Source organism: Eurosta solidaginis, chromosome 1 (genome assembly GCF_040869045.1).
Source record: "Eurosta solidaginis isolate ZX-2024a chromosome 1, ASM4086904v1, whole genome shotgun sequence".
NCBI lineage: Eukaryota > Metazoa > Arthropoda > Insecta > Diptera > Tephritidae > Eurosta > Eurosta solidaginis.
This window is the reverse complement of record NC_090319.1, coordinates 56,573,165-56,594,498: the sequence shown is the minus strand read 5'-3', so window position 1 is coordinate 56,594,498 and position 21,334 is coordinate 56,573,165. Positions and strand designations below refer to the sequence as shown.

The following is a 21,334-nucleotide window of genomic DNA, read 5'->3' as shown; positions in this document are numbered from 1 at the left end:
GCAAAGGTAATTTTTGGCAATGACCTTCGACTGCCAGCTGATTTGAAGTATGGGATAAATGCCGGTGCGGAGAGAAATGTCGAGAAATCCACTGGTGTCTTGGAAGAAGAGCTGAGAGAGATACACGATCTGGTAAAGCAACGAGCAAAGATAATGAGTGACAGGATGAAAGCGAGGTACGATAAAGCAATTAATTCGGAAGGGTTTCAGGAAGGAGATTTGGTGCTGTTGTACAACGCACAACGAAAAAAAGGTTTGTCCCCGAAATTGCAGTGTAATTGGGAAGGCCCATACAAAGTTGTAAAACGGATCAACGATGCAGTGTACCGCATACAAACCATTGGCAAACCACGAACCAAAATGAAAGTGGTTCATTTGGAAAGGCTGGCAGCGTTTAGATCGGGAGATTTGTCTGACCGGGACGAGCAACGCACAACCACATGCATATATCTGAGATACTCCCGAAAGTATGCAATGAGAGAAGCTATAAAATCGCGCAATTATAGTTACAGCTGAGAAATTTGGTAGCTGATGGTCAACTAGTATATTCTGGAAATGGAAGCGCCTAGAAGATGGGAACGAAGAAATCAGAGAGTATAAAAGGCAGAGAATGTAGAGGCGCTGGAATCAGTTTCGATTAAGCACGCTATCTGTTAAGCAATAGCAGTATTATTTTGAAAATCAGTTGTAGTGTTATTGTAAAGAACTTTAATAAAGGTCATTTTGCATTATTAAATATTGGAGTTATTTATTCAACAGTTTAGTGATTAGAACTTAGCAGAAGGTTGCAAAGAAGAGGATTTGCAAGTAAATTCGTTACAGTATAATACATGCGGTTGACAATTGGATTGCGGAAGCTATGAATTGCAGGGACAGATGGTCGGTCATAGGTGTACACTAGACTGGGTCGAACAAAAAAGGTGGTAATGTCCGTCCCTAAATTTAAAGAGAGAGGTTGTTGAGAGGGTTTCGGAAAAATTTTTCTTTTTATTTTTTTTTGATCCTTCGAAATACAGCCAAAAAGGCATTTTCGTTGCAACTTGGTTATTTGGATTTTTAGAATTGATATGTCATTATTTTGGCCTTGAGAAACTTCACATTTCCGTTTAATGTCCTTTTAAGCTATGAAGTCGTTTTCACATGATTTGGTCAGCTAACTAAGTTGTACATAAACTAATCGAGATAGATATAGACTTCTATATATCAAAATCTGGGCGAAAAAAGAAATTCATTTAGCCATGTCCGCCCGTCCGCCTGTTCGTAAACACGATTACTTGAGTAAATTTTGAGCTATCTTAATGAAATTTGGTATGTTGGTTCCTGGGCACTCATCTCGAAAAACCGAAAAAGTACGATAATTCATTACCAAAGACGGATAAAGCTATGAAACTTGGTAGCTGGGTTAACCTTATGATGGAAAATATAAATAAAGTAAAATTTTGGACAATGGGCGTGGCACCCCCCACTTTTAAAAGAAGATAATTTAAAAGTTTTTGCAAGCTGCAATTTGGCAGTCGTTGAGGATATCATGATGAAATTTGGCAGGAACGTTACTCCTATTACTATATGTGTGCTAAATAAAAATTTGCAAAATCGGATAAAGAACACGCCCACTTAAAACAAAATTTTAAAAGTCAAATTTTAAGAAACAATTTAGAGCTTCATTCTGTATTGCGAACGATAGCTCAGACGAACGAATCGCCTCCAAACGATTTCGTCTAGCAATGGTATTCTTTATCATTTTCATTCGGTCTTTACGTTTCTTACTTTATGTTAAACAGGAAGGCGAAAGCAATTGTCGAATAATATGTTACCATCGTTTGACAAAGAGCAAATACACTTGCGATTCGTCTCTGAGGCGAAACCCTTAATATCTTTACAGTATATAATCAAATTATGTCAACATTCATCTCCAGTTTTGATATGGTGCAACAAAATACAAAAATAAAAGAAATTTTCAAAATAGGCGTGGCTCCGCCCTTTTTAATTTAATTTGTCTAGAATACTTTTAATGCCATAAGTCGGATAAAAATTTACCAATCCTTATGAAATTTGGTAAGGATATAGATTCTATGACGATAACTGTTTTCTGTGAAAATAAACGAAATCGGTTGAAGCCACGCCCAGTTTTTAGACATAGTTGACCGTCTGTCCTTCCGCTCGGTCATTAACACGATAACTTGAGCAAAAATCGATATATCTTTACTAAACTTAGTTCGCGTACTTATCTGAACTCACTGGCGCATAATGATAGTCAAAATAAAATAGATTTTAAATTTAGTTGCAGCTTTTTGACATAATTTTCTATGAGCTATCTGTCAAAAAAGCTGAAACTAAATTTAAAACCTATTTTATTTTGACTATGATTATGCGCCACTATGACCACGCCCACTTTTTCGATATCGAAAATTTCGAAAAATGAAAAAAAATGCTATAATTCTATACCAAATACGAAAAAAGGGATGAAAAATGGTGATTGGATTGGTTTTTTGACGCCAAATATAACTTTAGAAAAATCTTTGTAAAATGGGTGTGACACCTACCATATTAAGTAGAAGAAAATGAAAAAGTTCTGCAGGGCGAAATCAAAGCCCTTGAAATCATGGCAGGAATACTATTCGTGGTATTACATATACATATAAATAAATTAGCGGTACTCGACAGATGATGAGCGGTACCCGACAGATGATGTTTTGGGCCACCCTGGTCCACATTTTGGTCGATATCTCGAAAACGCCTTCACATATACAACTTAGGGCTACTCCCTTTTAAAATACTCATTAACACCTTTCATTTGATACCCATATCGTACAAACATATTATAGAGTCGCCCCTGGTCCACCTTTATGGCGATATCTCGAAAAAGCGTCCACCTATAGAACTAAGACCAACTCCCTTTTAAATACTCATTAACACCTTTCATTTGATACCCATATCGTACAAACACATTCTAGAGACACCCCTGGTCCACCTTTATGGCGATTTTCGAAAAAGCGTCCACCTATAGAACTATGGCCCACTCCCTTTTAAAATACTCTTTAATACCTTCCATTTGATATCCATCTGATATAAACATATTCCAGGGTTACCCTAGGTTCATTTTCGTACATGGTTATTTTCCCTTATTTTGTCTCAAAAGCTCTCAGCTGAGTATGTAATGTTCGGTTACACCCGAACTTAGTCTTCCTTAATTGTTTTAATTTACAATGGTGGTTCCAAAATGCTGGTCAATATTTAGGCGGGTTAGGGTCGAAGGTTCAACCTGGTCATATTAAATCGTTCCTAGATGTTTGTTAAGACCATCAACATCGATAAAACCCCCCAAAACCTTCGGCGAGTATGTTTATCGCTACAACAATAACATTTGCTATTTTGAATTTTGAAAAACGGCTTCATAAATCCCCGACCAAAGAGGATAAATATAATAAGAGACGTCACTCGTTACTTGTTAAATGTTTTCTTCGAAGTAGTCGCTGGCTTTTTTTTTGGCGAGATGTATATAAAATGTCTTCTATACATTTTCATAACATCGGAATTTTAACCCGAAACAAAACGCAATGCGGCCACGGTTACCTATTTAGTTTCACCAATGAAAGGTAAAAGCCAAATTCGTTATATTTTCGCTACCAAGGGACTTAGATATTCTATACCTATGTTTGGTATCCTTAGTGGTTCTATACCTATGTTTGGAATACTTAGTGGTCCTTTATAAGAGGGGGTGAGATAGGTAGAGATGTAGGCAGATTACAGCGCTCCTAGTAATTCATATTTAATATAAAAATCAGCAATGAACTACAACAAAGAAAAATACAATAAACTAAATTTTCACAAACTTTTTATATTTTTTGCTTTTTTAATGTAATATTTCGTAAACTAATATATGTAGATACATTTTAATAATTTTCGTTTTGGTTTATATTCAACATCATATCTATTCATACATATTTTTTTATATTTCATGTTCATATTTTTACCTTATCGTATCTAATATCGTAATTAAAACTTAATTAAACAAATTATAATTTACAGTTATAAATAAAAACAGTAAATATTTTATATCACAATGATAGAGGAATACATTTTAGTAGTATTAATATGCATAAAGTTAAGGCGCTAGACTCTCGAATACAAATTTTAGAATTATGTTCTATATATTCATGCTTATTATGATATCCGACGAGTGGCTTTCGCGTAGACAGTGAACCGCGAAAATGAGCGGATTTTTGGTAAAAAAAAGCATACATTTTTTCTAAATTTGTACGTGTTTTTTCTGGACAGAGAATTTACATAATATACAATGGGCCCTTTTTTATTTTTAATACTCTACTTTTTTGTTCAATTACTTCCTTTGTACCACGAAAAGCATTTATCGAAAACCGCAACAGACATAATATATGAAAAATTTAAATTTTGTAGACGAGGCAAAGAAAAAAAGAGTGCTGGAAATAATAATTCCACTAAGTGGCGGGGATGTGCATATGTGTATATTTAGTATATTTGGATCCAAGGCGAATTCATTACAGGTGGTGTTATCCCATTAGCTGATTGCTTCTTCTTGCTAATTTTCCATACAGCGCCTTTTACTACAACATGTCACTTAATCGAAATCAATGAAAATTTCCTTTTGACTTGACATTCTTCCGCACGGAAAATTGGTTGAATTCGCTTTACCACCACCTAGTATAGATTCGCCTTGCAACGCCTTGTACTTTAATATGTCAGTTAATCGAAATGAATGACAATTTTCTTTTGACTTGACATTCTTCTGCACGGCAAATTGGTTGAATTCGCATTGCCACCACCTGGTATAGATTCGCCTTGATTTGGATCATAACGAATGTAATCCTTTTCAAGGTCTTTTGGCAGTAAGTAAGGAAATCGTAGGCCCTCAATTCCATTACTAGTAATCAAAAGAGGACTTTTGTTTTTTGCATTCCTGAAAGCAAATGAGAACTAAATTTTATTAGTTTTCCAATCCACATGAAGTACATATTATTATTGTTAAAAAGTGTCATAATGGTTTTCTGAGCGATAATTTATTAATGCCGCGCTTATAAATCTCAGCAGCTCAATAGGAAAGCTAATTTGGTACTTTATGATGTAATTTCGATACTTCTACCAATCGATACTGATATTTTCTACCGAATCGATTATCTCTATAATGAGTTCGAAAAGAGTTAGAGTAAACAATAAGTTAACGAGGTCTTTACAATTGTGAATGATAACTAAGTGTGATATCTTCTGCATAGACGTCAAAATTCCAAAGTGATTGGATCACCTGATTTGTATTTCAATATCGCTGTCTCTTTCTATCACCCGCTGAAGATAGGCGCCGCCATATTGAACACCCTGTCAAAACGCTAAAAAGTAGCCATATTGAACATCCTGTCAGGCATTTGACAGATAAGATAACACACTTATTTATCATTCACAATCGTCTTTACAATGCTCCTACATCATTTATTATTTGTTTATCAGAACTATGCAGACCACATACTGTCCGTTTTCGAGTTCCTTTAAATCTAACGTAAATCTAACCGATTTACAAGTAAACTTCAGAGTCACCAATCCCAGGCAATATCCATTTCCATTTCACGCACTTAATAATTTTCCCCGAAGTTGTGAACTTTGTTTTGAGCCTAAGTGTATCCTCATGTGATTTTTTCTCGAAATAAGACCCTGTTTATACATGCACTTATCTACATCTTTTATTTCAAGATGACACCCTAAAGATGGTTCTAAGTGTAGGAAAAAAAATCGGAATCTCTAAAATTTCTTCATAATTACAGATGAGAAAAATATGTATGGGAAAATGGGGTATTTAATTAAAGATGAGGATTAAAGTACGAAAACGAAGATAATCTCGTTATATTTAAACTAGGTTTAAAGCCACAAAAGTTAATCTATACGTTTACGTGTGTCCCATCCCTATGCTATAGATTTTTAAATCTCAAATCTGTCAGTCTTATGTTTATTCTCTTTTGTGAGGTTTTTCTTTTACTTAGTGTGTCATTTAAAGATAAAACCCGAAACCCTAGCGATGGTCTAGGAAAAAGTAACGTGATCTCTAGAATTTGTTCATAGTTACTCATTATCTGAGGGTGACATTTTAGAAATTAGGGTTTAAGTGCAAAAATATAGATAATGTTAGTATGTGTGAGATTGGTCTTATTAGAAATAATAAGTTCTGCTTGAGGAAACGTTGATCAGACACAGCCTTAGACAATACGACGTAGTCGTCCCACCAACGTTCTGTGACACAATTCAAGACTATGAACTCAGATGGTATCAAATTTCCCGAAAAAAATCATTAATAACGATAATTTAACTGCAGTGCTGTCGAGTTTGTAGTTGATATAAATTTGTAATATAATTTCTTTACGACGGGTGTATTATTTACATAGCCAAAAAGTAGCAAATTATGAAACCCATCATTAACAATACCACCGTACTAAAAATTTATTTAGATTTTTTGTAAAAAGTTTTCAAATCAATTATTTATCCTACTAAACTACCGACAGTTTGACTTATTATTTAGCACTCATATATGAAAACAATCTTAAATGGTTCAAAAATAACGTAGTCGGACAATTTTTAGAAAACTCCATGGAGGCAATAAAATGCCTTGAACAACAACTTCACTTTTCCTAGACCTAAACCAAATTGACCAAAGAGAAACACCACTTGTACGCTTATTAAGCTTCACAGGATTGATGAGAAGACCCAATGAACTTTCAGTTACTCAAATATTTTAGAATTTTGAAGAATCGGAAAAAAGTACTACTGCGAATTCTGTTAAATTAACTGGAAACCACCTGCAGTGGAGTTTGCTAACTTAAAGATGCGATTTGTTTAAATTTTAACTAACGAGTGCGATATCGATTGGGCTATTAACAAACTAAGTTTAAACAAGGATAACTATGATTATTATATTTAGTTTAAATAGAAGGAATTTTGTTTCTGGGATAATGCGGTTAGCAACATTAAAATAATATAGACAAACGAATTTCGATGAAAAATTGTTATTTCATATCAAAATCGTCACAGTTATCGCTTCGCTATTGTATCGAATCGTTGCGAATATCGTTAAAAAAGTTAGTGAATTCCACTACTGACTAACTTCCAAATATTCGGAAAACTTAACTTAAATTACGAAAAAAAAACATATTTTATTGAAATTAATTAAAAATTTCTTCAGATGATGAAAGGAATAATTGTTTTGAATGTTTTTTTTGTATGACTATAGTTCTTGATTGTATATTAAACAAATTAATTATTTTACAATACCTGTAAAGTTTTATCGTAATTCAAATTAATTTAACTATCTCAATACAAATTAGTGTTAACAAACTGTCGATGCGTTTTGTCGATTTTTATCAACGCTAAGAAGACGACTATTATTTTTAGTTAAAATTTAAGAAAAAAGGCATCGAAGATATTGCCGTTAACAACTTAAAAATCAATTTATGTTATTTAGCTACAATAGCTGATTAAAAGTTATATCGATGCAAAATTCTTACTCAATGCCGAAATTGTTATAGTTATCGATTTGATATAGCGAATATGGTTAAATAAGTGAGTGATATACGCTGGAGCTCGGTAACTTTTTTTAGCGACATTCGCAATTGCTACGTATATAACGAATCGATAAATATAATGATTTCGAGTTTCAATCACAATTTTTTTTATCGATATTCGTTAATCTTAATCTATTCTCGCTAAATAATAGAATAATATTTTAATTTATATAACGGCATTAACTGTGGGGCTTCTTTTCTTTCATTTAAGCTCAATAAAATTGTCACCTCCTTAGTTATGTCAAAACTGAGTGAATAGCACAGTTGTAATCGCAAATGAAAAATCGTAAGTTAAAATTTCGAAAGGTTGCATCGTTAAAAGTTAGTGAATTCCGCTACTGTTAGCGATAACTTCAAAAAAGGAAAGTGGGAAGAATATAAATCTGCAACAGACAGCAGCTTTGCTGCCCTCCCTATCCCGACTGATGCCCGCCAAGGGGAGCGTGCCTTCCGTAAGGTCATTGAATCCGCCTCGGCACATTTCATTCCCGCCGGGAGAATTCCCGAAATCCGGCCCCACTTCCCGGCGGAGGCCGCGAGCTTAGCGAGGGAACGCGACCTTATAAGACAGCTTGATCCAGGCGACCCCCAAATAAGGGATATAAACCAACGCATCAGATTGCTTGTGGACGAACACAAGCGGGCGAAATGTAACCTCTCTACCGGTGTAGGTAAACTTTGGTCCACCGTAAAGTCCCTATCGAATCCGACTAAGCACAAAGACAAAGTTTCCATCGCCTTTGGCGATAAGGTGCTGTCGGATGCGAAAAAATGCGCGAGCGCTTTCTGCCGACAATATATAATGCATCCTACGGTCGACAAAGATAGACGGAGAGCCAATAGACACGCACATAAACACAAACTCAGCGCGTCACCAATTACCATCACCGCTAGAGAGGTTGAGGACGCCATTGGTCGCGCTAAACCATCCAAAGCAGTGGGCCCAGACGGCATAGCCATGCCGATGCTTAAAAACCTAGGGAAAGAGGGTTTCAAATACTTAGCGCATGTCTTCAACCTGTCTCTTTCCACCTTTGTCATACCCGAGAAATGGAAAATGGCCAAGGTGGTCCCGCTACTAAAGCCTGGGAAACCAGCTAACGTAGGTGAGTCATATCGTCCGATATCTCTCCTATCGCCAGTGGCAAAGACGCTTGAAGCCATTTTGCTCCCTTATTTCCAAGCACATTTGCAGCTAGCCCCTCATCAGCATGGCTTCAGAAAACTCCATAGCACTACCTCCGCGCTAAATGTCATTAGCACCCAGATAAATTGCGGTTTGAATCAATATCCCCACCATAGAACAGTACTCGTAGCGTTAGACTTATCAAAAGCTTTTGATACGGTCAACCATGGCTCGTTACTGCAAGACCTGGAAGGGTCCACCCTTCCCCCATGTCTTAAAAGGTGGACCGCAAATTATCTGGGTGGTCGGCAGGCATCGGTGCAATTCAGAAACGAAACATCAAAACAAAGGAGAATTAAACAAGGGGTGCCACAGGGTGGTGTCCTATCCCCGCTTTTGTTTAATTTCTACATATCTAAGCTACCTTCACCACCGGAAGGAGTCACAATCGTTTCCTACGCCGATGACTGCACAATAATGGCCACAGGCCCAGGCCCAAAGATCGATGAGCTATGCAATAAAATAAACGGCTATCTCCCTGATCTCTCCAGTTTTTTCGCCTCGCGAAACCTGGCATTGTCACCGACTAAATCTTCCGCGACCTTATTTACAACATGGACGCCCCAAATGTCGACCATATTGAACATCCACGTCGATGGCACTACGCTACCGACTGTCCTACACCCCAAAATCTTGGGTGTGACGTTTGATCAGGATCTACATTTTGGTGCGCACGCAACCGCAATTGTTCCAAGAATTCAGAGCCGTAATAAAATCCTCAAATCCCTTGCTGGCAGTACCTGGGGAAAAGATAAAGAAACGCTCTTGACCACATACAAAGCAATTAGCCAGCCGATTACGTGCTACGCGTCACCCATATGGTCGCCAAGCCTAAAAACCACCCACTGGAAGAAACTACAGGCCTGCCAAAATACTGCTCTCAGAATCGCCACGGGCTGTCTTCTTATGTCCCCAGAACACCATCTGCATAATGAGGCGAGAATACTCCCCATCAGGGAGAGAAATGAGATGCTGACTAAACAGTTTCTGTTGAATACCCAGAAACCTGGGCATCCCAACAGACATCTGATTGACGAACCAGCACCGCCTAGGGGCCTAAGGAGTCATCTCCGTAAGCATTTTGAGGAAATACGGCACCTGAGAACCCAGCCGTATGAAGCGGAAAAACACAAGCAGGTCCTTGGTGAACTCCATAGACAGGCGTCGGACCTTTATGTCGGGAATTGCCCGGTGAATCCAGTACTTGAAGAAAAATATCCAGAACTCGCAGAAGAGGAACGCATACTCCCCAGGGAAACGCGTGTCACTCTTGCTCAACTTCGTTCTGGATACTGTAACAGGTTAAACTCTTACCTATCCAGAATCAACCCCGACATACAAAATGTATGCCCTGCTTGCAATGTGTCCCCACATGACACCAACCATCTCTTTAATTGTAATGTGGAACCAACGCTTCTAACACCCCTTTCCTTATGGTCCACCCCTGTTGAAACGGCAAGTTTCCTTGGACTCCCGTTAGAGGATATTGATGACAATTTGTGATCGGTCGCGCCTATTGGGTGGGGCGAGCATTGCTACAACAACAACAACAATATCGATACAAAAGGGAACACCACAATCTTTATAGTTATCGATTCGCAAATATAGCGATGGCGAACACCTTTAAAAAGGGTGGTGAGTCCCACTACCGTTGATCAATTCAATAATTTTTAACGTTTGTGCTCACACTCGATAATTTGCCACCACTTATGCAATCGATATATTCACAATAACAATTTTTATTTATTTTTTCTAATTTTTTGTTACTAATGTTACTAATGTTTGTTACATATGAACATACATACTCATAAGATGCATGCTTACCTACACAATTAATATGTACTTATTTTATTTTATGTACATCTGTATAGCTTAAAAAAATTGATTTCTTTGATTATTGAGACTTCTAAAGTGAACATACGAGGTTACATACATACGTTTATACCTACCTACTAAGTTATACTTTATAATATAAGGCAACTCGAGTTTGTTTCGCATTAATTATAATTTTGTAAAATACTAATTTTGCATGTAGATATGTTACATCTCTAAAGTCATAATCATTGTGAATTCATACAAGTGGCAAATGTTTGATAAAAACCTTTACAATAGTGAACAGCATCGATCACCTGTTCCATCACTGTTCAATTAGTTCAATTATTTGCTCACTAGTGTTTTTCAAAAATTTTTGTAGACGATTGGTTACATTATTACATTATTTACATATTTTAAAATGTTTGCTTAATTGGCTGCTCAGATTTTATCTGTTAACTAGATTTTAGAAATGAATATAAATATGTAGTCTGCTTTTCAGTAAAAGAAAAGCTGATTTGGGACACAAATGGGCACTTCATGGCAGTTCAATTTAATAGCCCCGAGCAAAAAACAAACCTATCCTCCATTCTCTTGCCATTCGTAACAGCCCTTCACCCTGTCAACTATTATTTCACAGGTAGGTATGTCCATAGCACCACAAAATTGCGCATGTAAACAAAAGATCAGCTGTTTTTTATGGGCAATTTTTATGTCATTTTCCTTTAACTCTTGTTTTTTTCTCTCTTTCTTTCATTGGCTCAAGCAGTAAATTGTGACGTATATGCGCAGAACGAAGCAATTTTGAACTCGTGAATGCGCAATCTGGGTAGGTGAAGTGTGTTCACATAGTACAGGTTTACAAGTATGTATGAGAAGGAAACAATTCCTTTCTCTTTCTAACACACTGCCGTTTGACACTTCGGTCAGTGTCAAACTAGCGTGGAACCCAGTAGAACCTGCGTGGAACATGAGTTTGGCACTGAACGAAGTGTCAAAATTACCGGGGTTGTTGTCGTCGAAAGCGACGCAGGGAAACAAAACAAGGAGCGGAATTAAATTTTTTTGAATGATTTTGAGTAGTATGAAAATGTAAAGTGCACCTATATGGGTCCCAGAGAAAATTATACAACAGTCTTCAATTCAGGTATCTGAGGACGCGTAGTTATTCCAGCATTAAGAATACAAACACAGGTGCTAAGTTCTTCTACCCGTTCAAAAGTTGTCGGCGAAAAACAGTTTCAAACCGAGGTCGACTGCAGTAACCCGCAATTTGGAAAGAGAAATGAAAAGACGCGTTTTGTCCTGTTATCAATAGTCCAAAGGCGAAAAAGTATTGGAATTATTGGAAGCGAGGCAAAAACGCACCTATTAATACCTCCCCCGACGGTTTTGGTCGTGATTTGGCAATCGTCCGCGGTCCAAAACATATGGATTTTAAAGAAGGGTGTACTGAAGTGCTCGCTTGAAAGTAAATAAGGATATTTCTTTGTAATTTTACAATAAACATTTTCGCAGTTTTCGTTAGCAGCTACTATCCTTTTCTTGGACCTAAGAAGTACAACAGTGCCAAATAGCATCCACAAAAAAATAACAAGAACAAGCATTTTATCTAGTTTGGCAGCTTAAATTGAGGTTATGTTGCGAATAGAGTGGAAGGCACTCCAATTCCGTGAAAGAGACACTCGAATGGAGTGGAATGAAGAACAGTAGGAAGAGCAGAGTTGCATTGGATCAATCATTGCATCAATATTAAAGATAAATTTAGAAAAAATAATTAAATACTTGAGTATAAGCAAACATTTTCTTTCAATGACTGCAATTAAGGTGTCCTAGATGCTATATATTCCAAAATGATAACATTTTATGTCTGTTTAAAAATTGAACTTCAATTTCCCTAAGATTTCCGTAATATGGCCATTAGTGATGTTTGTGTGTGAATAGAAATTTTGAGCGATCAGCTGTTAGTTGCGCTACTTGGTAAAGTTTACAATAGCTATCATCCGGTGGCAAAATCCTGAGCCAGATAAATAATTTTGCTTGTAAATGCAACAACAACGATTTTAGCCAGATAAATCCAGATAGAAGTCTGGTTCAATTTGTGAGCCAGATAATTTGTTAATTACTTCTTTTTAGGTTGGCAACGCGGCCTTTAATATACCTACTTTTTCAAAAATTGATGTCGCTGCTTAGCCTTTCGCCGTATGAGTTAAATGAAAAACAGCGGCGACATCTGCCCATCACATTTCACGTGTGCGAAAATTTCACAACATCTGCTTCTCAAGTCTCTCAATGATCCAGAGCATTCCCGTGAGAATTGAGCGCGAGCCGGAGCTGTAAAACTGGCAAGACGGCAAATGATTTTATCAGGTGAGCGTGGCTGTGTATGTGCGATCTGATACATATCCTACTTGTAGACCTTTATGCGGCAGTTACTTACGAACGTACGTACCAAAAACGTGTCAGCTGACACGACCTATCTTATGAGTGTGCAATGTAAACGAAAACTCACCGACGTGCAACGCCCGTACGTGCGTAGCCCGGAACGTAGAAATCAAAGCAATTTTGATTTTTTTCGTAAGAACACGTCAGCTGATCGCTCTCTCACTAGACAGAGTTGCCTAGTAAACTTTTGGGCCTAAATTTTTGACCGTTTGCAGTTTTATGCAAAAACACCTAATTAAAGTTTGAAAAATTGTGAAAATAATTCGAAATAATTATGTAAAAGTGCAGATTATAAATATGTGATATATTTATATTTATTTAATATTAATTCCAGCCTTTTACAACATCAAAAATTAAATTGGAAAAAGTTGATGTTTCCATAAGCATGCATGCAAAATGGTCAATGGCAACAGTGCTTATCTGTAAACAATACACACACAAATATGTTATGTACATGTACATAGACGCACACATTGATTCCTACGGGCTTGAGGGTTCGCTCAAACGTGCTTCGTACGACAAACGTCCGTACGTACGGTACACGTCGGTGGGTAATTGCCGCTTTACAATGGGTATGGCAATGGAGGAATAGAAAGATCGTTCACTTGTATGAATTCACAATGGTCATAATGTACCCATATAAAAAAAGTATCGGATATTATCATCACTCAGTTATCATTTGATAGATTTGTGATTTTTGTCGCATACATATGCGCCACTTTGTAAATAAATTCGTATTGTTCCTTTGTTTGTACGGCGCTAGCTCGACCCCGTCTTACATAGTAAACAATTTGTGGAATGTCAACAGAACGTTTTGGCGTTTCCAAACCTCGTATGGCCATGTCACATGCGATGATTGTGCCAGTGCGTCCTGTACCTGGAGAGCAGTGAATTGTTAAGGGACTAAAAGTAGAAAGAAAGATAATAGAGAACGAACATAAAAACATGCAAAACACTTATATGGACAAATAACAAAACCAAACGAACATTTATTGAAATATGATACTAAAATATGAGTTGCTCTCTAAATTTTAACGGTTTTTATAACAGCATCAGCAGATGATGTGCTGTACGTAAAGTGCTTTGCCTACATTTGAAAAAATGCCCACCAATTCCTCCCGATAGTAAATGACTTTGCTTGGGCTTTACACTCTTATAATTCCGGTGCAGTACCAAAGGGATAACTTGCAGCTGGCTGGCTGCCTGCTATAAACGCTAACTATTTTAACTATTTGGGCTGCCACCGTGGTGTGGTGCTAGCGTGCTCCACCGACCACACCGAAGATCTTGGGGTCACGCCCCGGGCAAAGCAATATAATAAGACAAGTTCTAAGCGGGGGCGCCCATCGGCAGTGATTTGGCACTCCGAGTGTATTTCTGCCATGAAAAGCTTCTTAGTGAAAACTCATCTGCCTTGCAGAGGCCGTTCGGAGTCGGCATAAAAACATGTAGGTCCCGTAACGCCAATTTGTAGGAACAATTAAAAGGAGCACGACGCATATTAGAAGCGAAGCTCGGCCTAAAATCTCTTCGGAGGCTATTGCGCCTTACATTTATTTATTTTATTTATGTTTCCAAGTCTTGGAATATGGTCAAAGTCACGTTCCATCCGGAGGCCAGGAAGTGCTAGCAGTCTCCCCTAAGGCCTTAGAAGTGGCCCAGAGAAGGGTAAAAAAGGGTACGCGGAAGCAGGATTTTCTGTCTTACCACTTCTGCATTATATAAACGAGCCACACCATGACGTCGCATGCAGGGACTACCAAGTGTTGGTACACACTGACGTCCTGGTTCTTCTATGCAGGAAGTAAACTTGCTGTGGTGAGCCCTCGAAACATATATAATATAAACATAAAAACATCGCTGGCAAAACAGATTACTGCATGCCAGTTTCTACCCCTGTAGTTAACTTCAAAACTCTTATCTAGAGTGGAGAACTCATTTGGAGAAGGGTTTTAGTAAACTTCTTTGAAAGGTTTGGTATTGTTTTTAAAATTCCGGTATTTTGTTCAGAACTCGTAGTCAGCGAGAAGTTTAGACTACTTGATCGCTTCAATCCTTAAAACCGCTATCAAGAGTGCGGTGGAGGGAATGCTAACCAGTGCATCATGCGTTGGGAAGTTTCAAATCTAAAACCGTGAGGTCGAACATAATCGGCGAGTGCGTAAACCCGTCAAATTGCATCAAATTACTTTTTTGATAATTTTTACTGGGTACCAGTGTATATCGATATCACTGGATAATGTCTTTCGTAACCCTGAGCACGAGGCCACCATGAAAGCCAGAAGTGGATACCATAACTGGTTTGGAGTACCACTGGCCATTCGGCTCCTACCATCACCTCTTGCCAGGTGTCCAGACTCTTCTGGCCAGCTATTGATGACAAGCGCTCAGCGCAACTTCATAGGTACACCAAAACCCCTCTGTCAGTGGTGATTGGATAGTTGAAGCGGTATTGCCTGATGGATCTAGCAAAACAGATATTGCTGAAGACGGCCAAAAAATCTAATCCACAACAGTTATCTAGGGATAAGCAAAGGAGTAGTAATAAGAATAGGGATAGGGATATAGTGGAACACAGAGAGGATTGATGGCGATTAGAACACGTATTTTGTTAGCACAAATCATCAGATGTCTCATTAAATACATTATTACATGTTAAGACTGAGTTTCAAACCTACCCTTGATTCCTCAACGTAGTGCTCTTCATTTTATCCGCCGCTGAAATATTTCCATTAATTTCAGTATTGGCAACATTATCATTTGTGACCACACCATTAACACGTCCTCCCATCTCCGTCATACCTTCCACAGCTATAGCAGTAACACCATTACCATTTGTTGTCACTTCACCATTCGCATCCGATTTTAGTGTAACATTCGAACTCTTCTCTCTCGCCTCGTTCACATAACCTTTAAGTGATGAACGAGCTTCTAACAACATCGCAATGATCGGTGCTTCTTCGTTGGGCACTCCCGTTTCTGGCCATTTATACCAATAATGTGTGAGTTCACGACTAATATTTTCAGCCGTATTCTTGAGCATCAAAGTCGAAATGGCATATTTATCTTTGACTTCACGATGTTTGAGTGTTATTTGAAAATCGCCATAAGTCGTATGATTATCTAAAGTTACCGATGGTGGTAAATATTCGGCACACCTTTCAATACCATTCTCATAGAGATCGGTGGCTTGTATGATAACGCGCGATTGTTGCTCCCAAATCATGCGCCAAAAATCGGTGACGGTTGTTTCAAGTGGAGCTTGAGTGGCTATGTAATAATTCGGAGCATCCTTAGGGCCCTGTGAAAGAGACAAAGAAATTTATTTATTTATTATTAGTAGACACCAAATTACACTTCATTTTATTTTTAAAATAGAGCTAGATGGAATGATCTTAATTGTTCTATGATACCTTCATCATCAATCTTGGTCCTCAATTAATTACTGTACCTGGCAGGTATGTTGAACTTTTGCTCTGCCTCGGTAGCAAATTCCGCTTCCAACCCATCTGCTAACGTTCGAATCGCTAATCTGTTGAATAAATCACTCCAATATTCTGTATTGCAAAATGGTCTTTATTAGACAACTTTGGTAGTACACTTCGCAACTAAAAGCGTGTTTAAATCAAACTGATTAGTCATGCCTCAGCTTGCGCTACTTTTATTCTCTCGGTTTCCTCGTTCACCCATTTTTCCTAAGGTCTAGTAATTTCGTGAACTTCATGCTTTGTTACCAACCATATACATGTATATTTGTAGTTTGTAGCTATATGCGTGTGTATATGTCAGTACTACGTCGGCTGATGATGACATGCGTTTGTGAGTATCTCTCCTCCGCCTTGTATGCATGTGTGTAAATGATGATTGATTTGTTTACGTACGAGTGGCTGCTTAGTATCGGCTTAGTAATAATAGTGTGACGAATATTATGATCTCTAAGCGATACTACCAACACTAAGCCGATACTAAGCAGTATGTACGTAAAAGAATCAATCATCATTTACACACATACATACAAGGTAGCGGGGAGATATTCACAAACGCATGTCATCATCTTCCGAAGTAGTACTCACATATACACACGCATATGGATACAAACTGTAAATATAGATGTATATTAGGGCGGGTCGATTTAAAAATCGCTCATTGCTCTGTGAAAATGTACATGTTTGTATGGTGAACCCCCAGGGGGGTTCCAGGGGGTGTGCCACTGGCATCGGTGGGTCGGGCCTCCAAAGTTAGTGGGGGTCGGTCATACATTTGGACTCGATTGAAGCACTCTAAATGGGTCAAAGTGGGATTTTTCAAAATTTGCCCCTACCCAAAAGTTCGACCCAAATTGGGGGGGGGGGGGGGGGGGACATCAGAATTCGTTTTAGAGGTATCGTTCCTTCGGCAAAGTTTCTTATTTTGATTCCTAGAATATGATTTTCACAGAGCAATGGGCGATTTGTTTGCCTCCCCACAAATCGACCCACCCTAATGTATATAGCTGGTAAGCAAGCACAAAGTTCACGAAATTACTAGACCTTGGGAGAAATGGTTAAACACGCTGCGAAGTCAAGTTTAATTGTGAAGTATAATTTTATTACTCCCAACGTAGTGTAATTAAGACCATTTTGCAAATCAGAATATTGGAGTTATTTATTCAATAGTTTAGCGATTCAAACGTTAGCAGATGGGTTGAAATAAGCGGAATTTTCTCTAAATTCGTTACAATAGTATCGCTTAGTGATGCTAATATTCGTCACAGTATGTTATAGCCAAACTAAAGAAAGGTTTTGTCGACTATGGCCTCATTCAATCTATGTGAGGTGCCCACGGACCACTGCCAGTTCTTAATAATGATTAATCAGACTGATGCTAGCGTTATTGACCCGTACGATCCGCCCGTGTGAGAAGTTTGCCAAAGCTTTTAGAAGAAAGTGCTTTATTGTGATCACTTCGCAAGAATCTCTCTGATCTTGTTTTAAATATATTAGTCACGTCAACTGTTCTCTTTGTGAATGTCTTTCGAAATATCGATTTGCACTTGGCTACAGTGAGTTTCTGGCATAGACCGGCTGTATAGAGCTTAACTTCATAAAATGCTTATAATAATTTCATTTACGGACTTACGTACATTCTTGGTAGTCCCAAATGAGTACTGCTGTTTTAGAACAGAACAGTATCGTACATACATATAACTCAATCATTTATTAAAAAAACTTGTCCAGGCCTCCAGCCATGCATACAGTGACGAGTGAAACAGTTGCACTGAAATTCTTAATATCACTGTTCTTCAAGTTCCAATTAAAACGAAGCAAAGCCTCGGACAAGAGTTCTCATCACTGGAATGGACGGGGCAAGCTTGAAAACAAGCGCGCCTTGCGATGGCTACTAAACTGGCTATGTGGGGAAGGATTAACACAAAACATCGTGAAGCGAAGAGTTCGCGGTAGGAATTCAGACTGTACCGACATTCACGCCTGTGTGAATATATGGCTCAACAGCGCCAAAGCGTTGACAATGGAGGCTGGCGGTGCGAATAACGACTTTTATTATAAAACTAGAAATACCATTGTGCTCCCGTATGTGAATAAAACGTGGTTTGCGACTTCAGTTGCAGTACACTGTGATTTGAGAATTATTTGGAATGAGGAACCTGCTCTTAAGATCAATCCTTCACACAACAATATAAGACAGAGGTGAATGCCTTTAGGATTGAAAATGGCGAGCTGGCAGACAACGTAGAAAGCGTGCTTAAGTTATGGAGGGAACATATCTCTTGATTACTGGATAACAAGGAAGATGACAAAACGGAAACCCTGACGTTGGTGTTAGCGTCCTTAATTACGAACTAACTTAATTGGCGCTTAACCGTTTAAACGGTTATGGCCGTCCATCAAGGCGCGCCAGTCGCTTCTTCTGAGAGTTAACTGGCACCAACTGGTGACACTATGTTGATGTCTGCGTAAAGCTCATACAGCTCATCATTAAATCTTCTTCGGTACTCGCCGTAGCCAACGCTCGGAGGCACGTAAATCTTTCGAAGAACTTTTCTCTCGAACACTCCCAGAGCCGCTTCTGCACCATATAGCAGGACGGGTACGATAAGTAATTTGTAGAGTATGATTTCCGTTTGCCGAGAGAGGATTTTACTTTACAATTGCGTACCTAGTCCAAAGTAGCATTTATTAGCAAGAGTAATTCTTCGTTGGATTTCAGAGCTGATGTTGTTGTTTGTGTTAATGCTGGTTCCCTAATAAACGATGTCTCTTACTATTTCGAAATAATGGCTGCCAACAGCAGCGTGGTTGCCAAGGCGCGAATTCGCTGACTTTTTGCTTTATGACAGCGAAACAATCGAAAATAAAAATGAAATTAATTGACGAAATTTTATTAAAATTGTCATTGCTATTTTCGTGTGCGCTTCTGTGTGTATCTATGTACATTAGACTGGGTCGATTTATTAACCGATATCGCGCCATCGATTTTTCGATAGGATTTGGGCTCAGGAAACAAAAGTTCCACACGCATACCCAACAAAATAATTTTCGAGCCTGCAAAATTTCATTTTTTTGACTTCTTTCGACTTTGAGTTTTAAGGTTTGTTTCATGACCTACTAAAAGAATTTTAATATGTATACTCTGTCCGATCCAAAAATGTTCGCTAAAAACCATTGTACAGGTTTACAAGTAGGATATGTTTGAGAAGGAAACAATTCCTTTCTCTTTCTAACACACTGCCGTTTGACACTTCGGTCAGTGTCAAACTAGCGTGGAACCAAATAGAACCCGCGTGGAACATGAGTTTGGCACTGAACGAATTGTCAAAACTACCGGGGTTGTTGTCGTCGAAAGCGACGCAGGGAAACAAAACAAGGAGCGGAATATCAAGTGTGGGTTGGTGTGATGGAGGATTTTTTTGAACGATTTTAGTATGAAAATGTAAAGTGCACCTATATGGGTCCCAGAGAAAATTATACAACAGTCTTCAATTGGAGTATCTAAGGACGCGTAGTTATTCCAGCATTAAGAATACAAACATGGGTGCTAAGTTTTTCTACCCGTTCAAAAGTTCTCTGAGAAAACCAGTTTGAAACCGTGGTCGACTGCAATAACCCGTCCAAAAATGTGAAAATAGGTATCAAAAGACGCGTTTTGTCCTGGTATCGATAATTCAAAGGCGAAAACGTGTTCGGATTATTGAAACCGTGGCCAAAACGCGTCTATTAATGGCTCCCCCGGCGGTTTTGGTCGTGATTTAGCAATCGTCCCCGGTAATAAAGTATAACAATTTGATAACTAAAATTGTCCAAAACAAATGGATTTTAAAATGTGATGTAATTAAGTTCTCGTTTGAAAGTAAATAAGGTTTTTTTTTTGTAATTTACAATTAAATTTTTACGAAGTTTTCGTTAGCAGCTACTACACTTTTTTTGGACATAAGAAGTACAACAATGCCAAATAACATCCACAAAAAAAACGAACAAGAACAAGCATTTTGATCAGGTGAGCGTGGCTGTGTATGTACGTGCTGCTACATATCCTACTTTTAAAGCTGTACAATGCTAAAAACGTTGGCAATTACAGTTTTATGAAAAAAAAAGAAATTTCGCAGGCTCGAAAATTACTTTTTTGGGTATGCGTAGTGGAACTTCTTTTCCTGTGCCCAAATCCTATCGAAAAAGCGATGGCGCGATATCGGTTAACTTTCGTCCATACAAATCGACCCACCCTAATAGACATATTTGTTTATAAATTCAAATGATTCATCAATCCAAACAAATTGTTATTGGAAAACGCTAATAGCAAACTACATAACATTTCAAAACCCAGTTTTGGTGGCATTCAATTTATCAGGGGTTGTAAAATCACAAAGACAACTTAAATCAATAGAAATCAATGTTGCAGGCACAGCGAGACCCACTTATCATGCCCTTCACTAATTCTTAACAAGACTATGCACTTAACTATTTTTTTACATACTTTGTGTTACATACTATAAACAAGAAGAATAAAACAATGAAGAAGATACATGAATAATAAATACATAAATGTTTAGTTAAAACAAAATAACAAATAATAAAGAAAACAAATGTCAAGTATTAAAAGCCCGTTGCTTCAAAACCCGAAACCAGCGAATGACTTATTTGTTATTAAATTACAACAAGCTTACGCCTACAATTTCCCGCCAATTAACTAGAAAATCTGTTTTGTTTTTTCTTCACAATACGCGTCATGCAGATGTCGTTGGGTAGGCTTGAATGGCGTTATAGCAATGGCTTTAATCACATACCAGCCTACATTTTTCTTCTTCTTTAAAGCGATA

At 38.0% G+C, this 21,334-nt stretch overlaps 1 protein-coding gene across 9 annotated transcripts in view; it reads right to left on the bottom strand.

Moving 5' to 3' along the window:
• Positions 1–3,818: 3,818 nt before the first annotated feature.
• The window catches only part of LOC137253794 (uncharacterized), a 179,450-nt gene continuing 161,934 nt past the window's right edge, over positions 3,819–21,334 (bottom strand). For 7 of the 9 annotated variants that reach the window (XM_067791261.1, XM_067791268.1, XM_067791292.1 and 4 more), the window contains 2 exons: positions 15,699–16,321; positions 10,487–13,923 (listed from right to left, as the gene is read on the bottom strand). In XM_067791261.1, coding sequence (XP_067647362.1) covers positions 13,689–13,923; positions 15,699–16,321 — 858 coding nt within the window. In that variant the 3' untranslated portion in view covers positions 10,487–13,688. Of the gene's footprint in view, positions 4,937–10,486; positions 13,924–15,698; positions 16,322–21,334 lie in introns of those variants that run through there. The other 2 variants (XM_067791317.1, XM_067791326.1) reach the window with 2 other exon arrangements.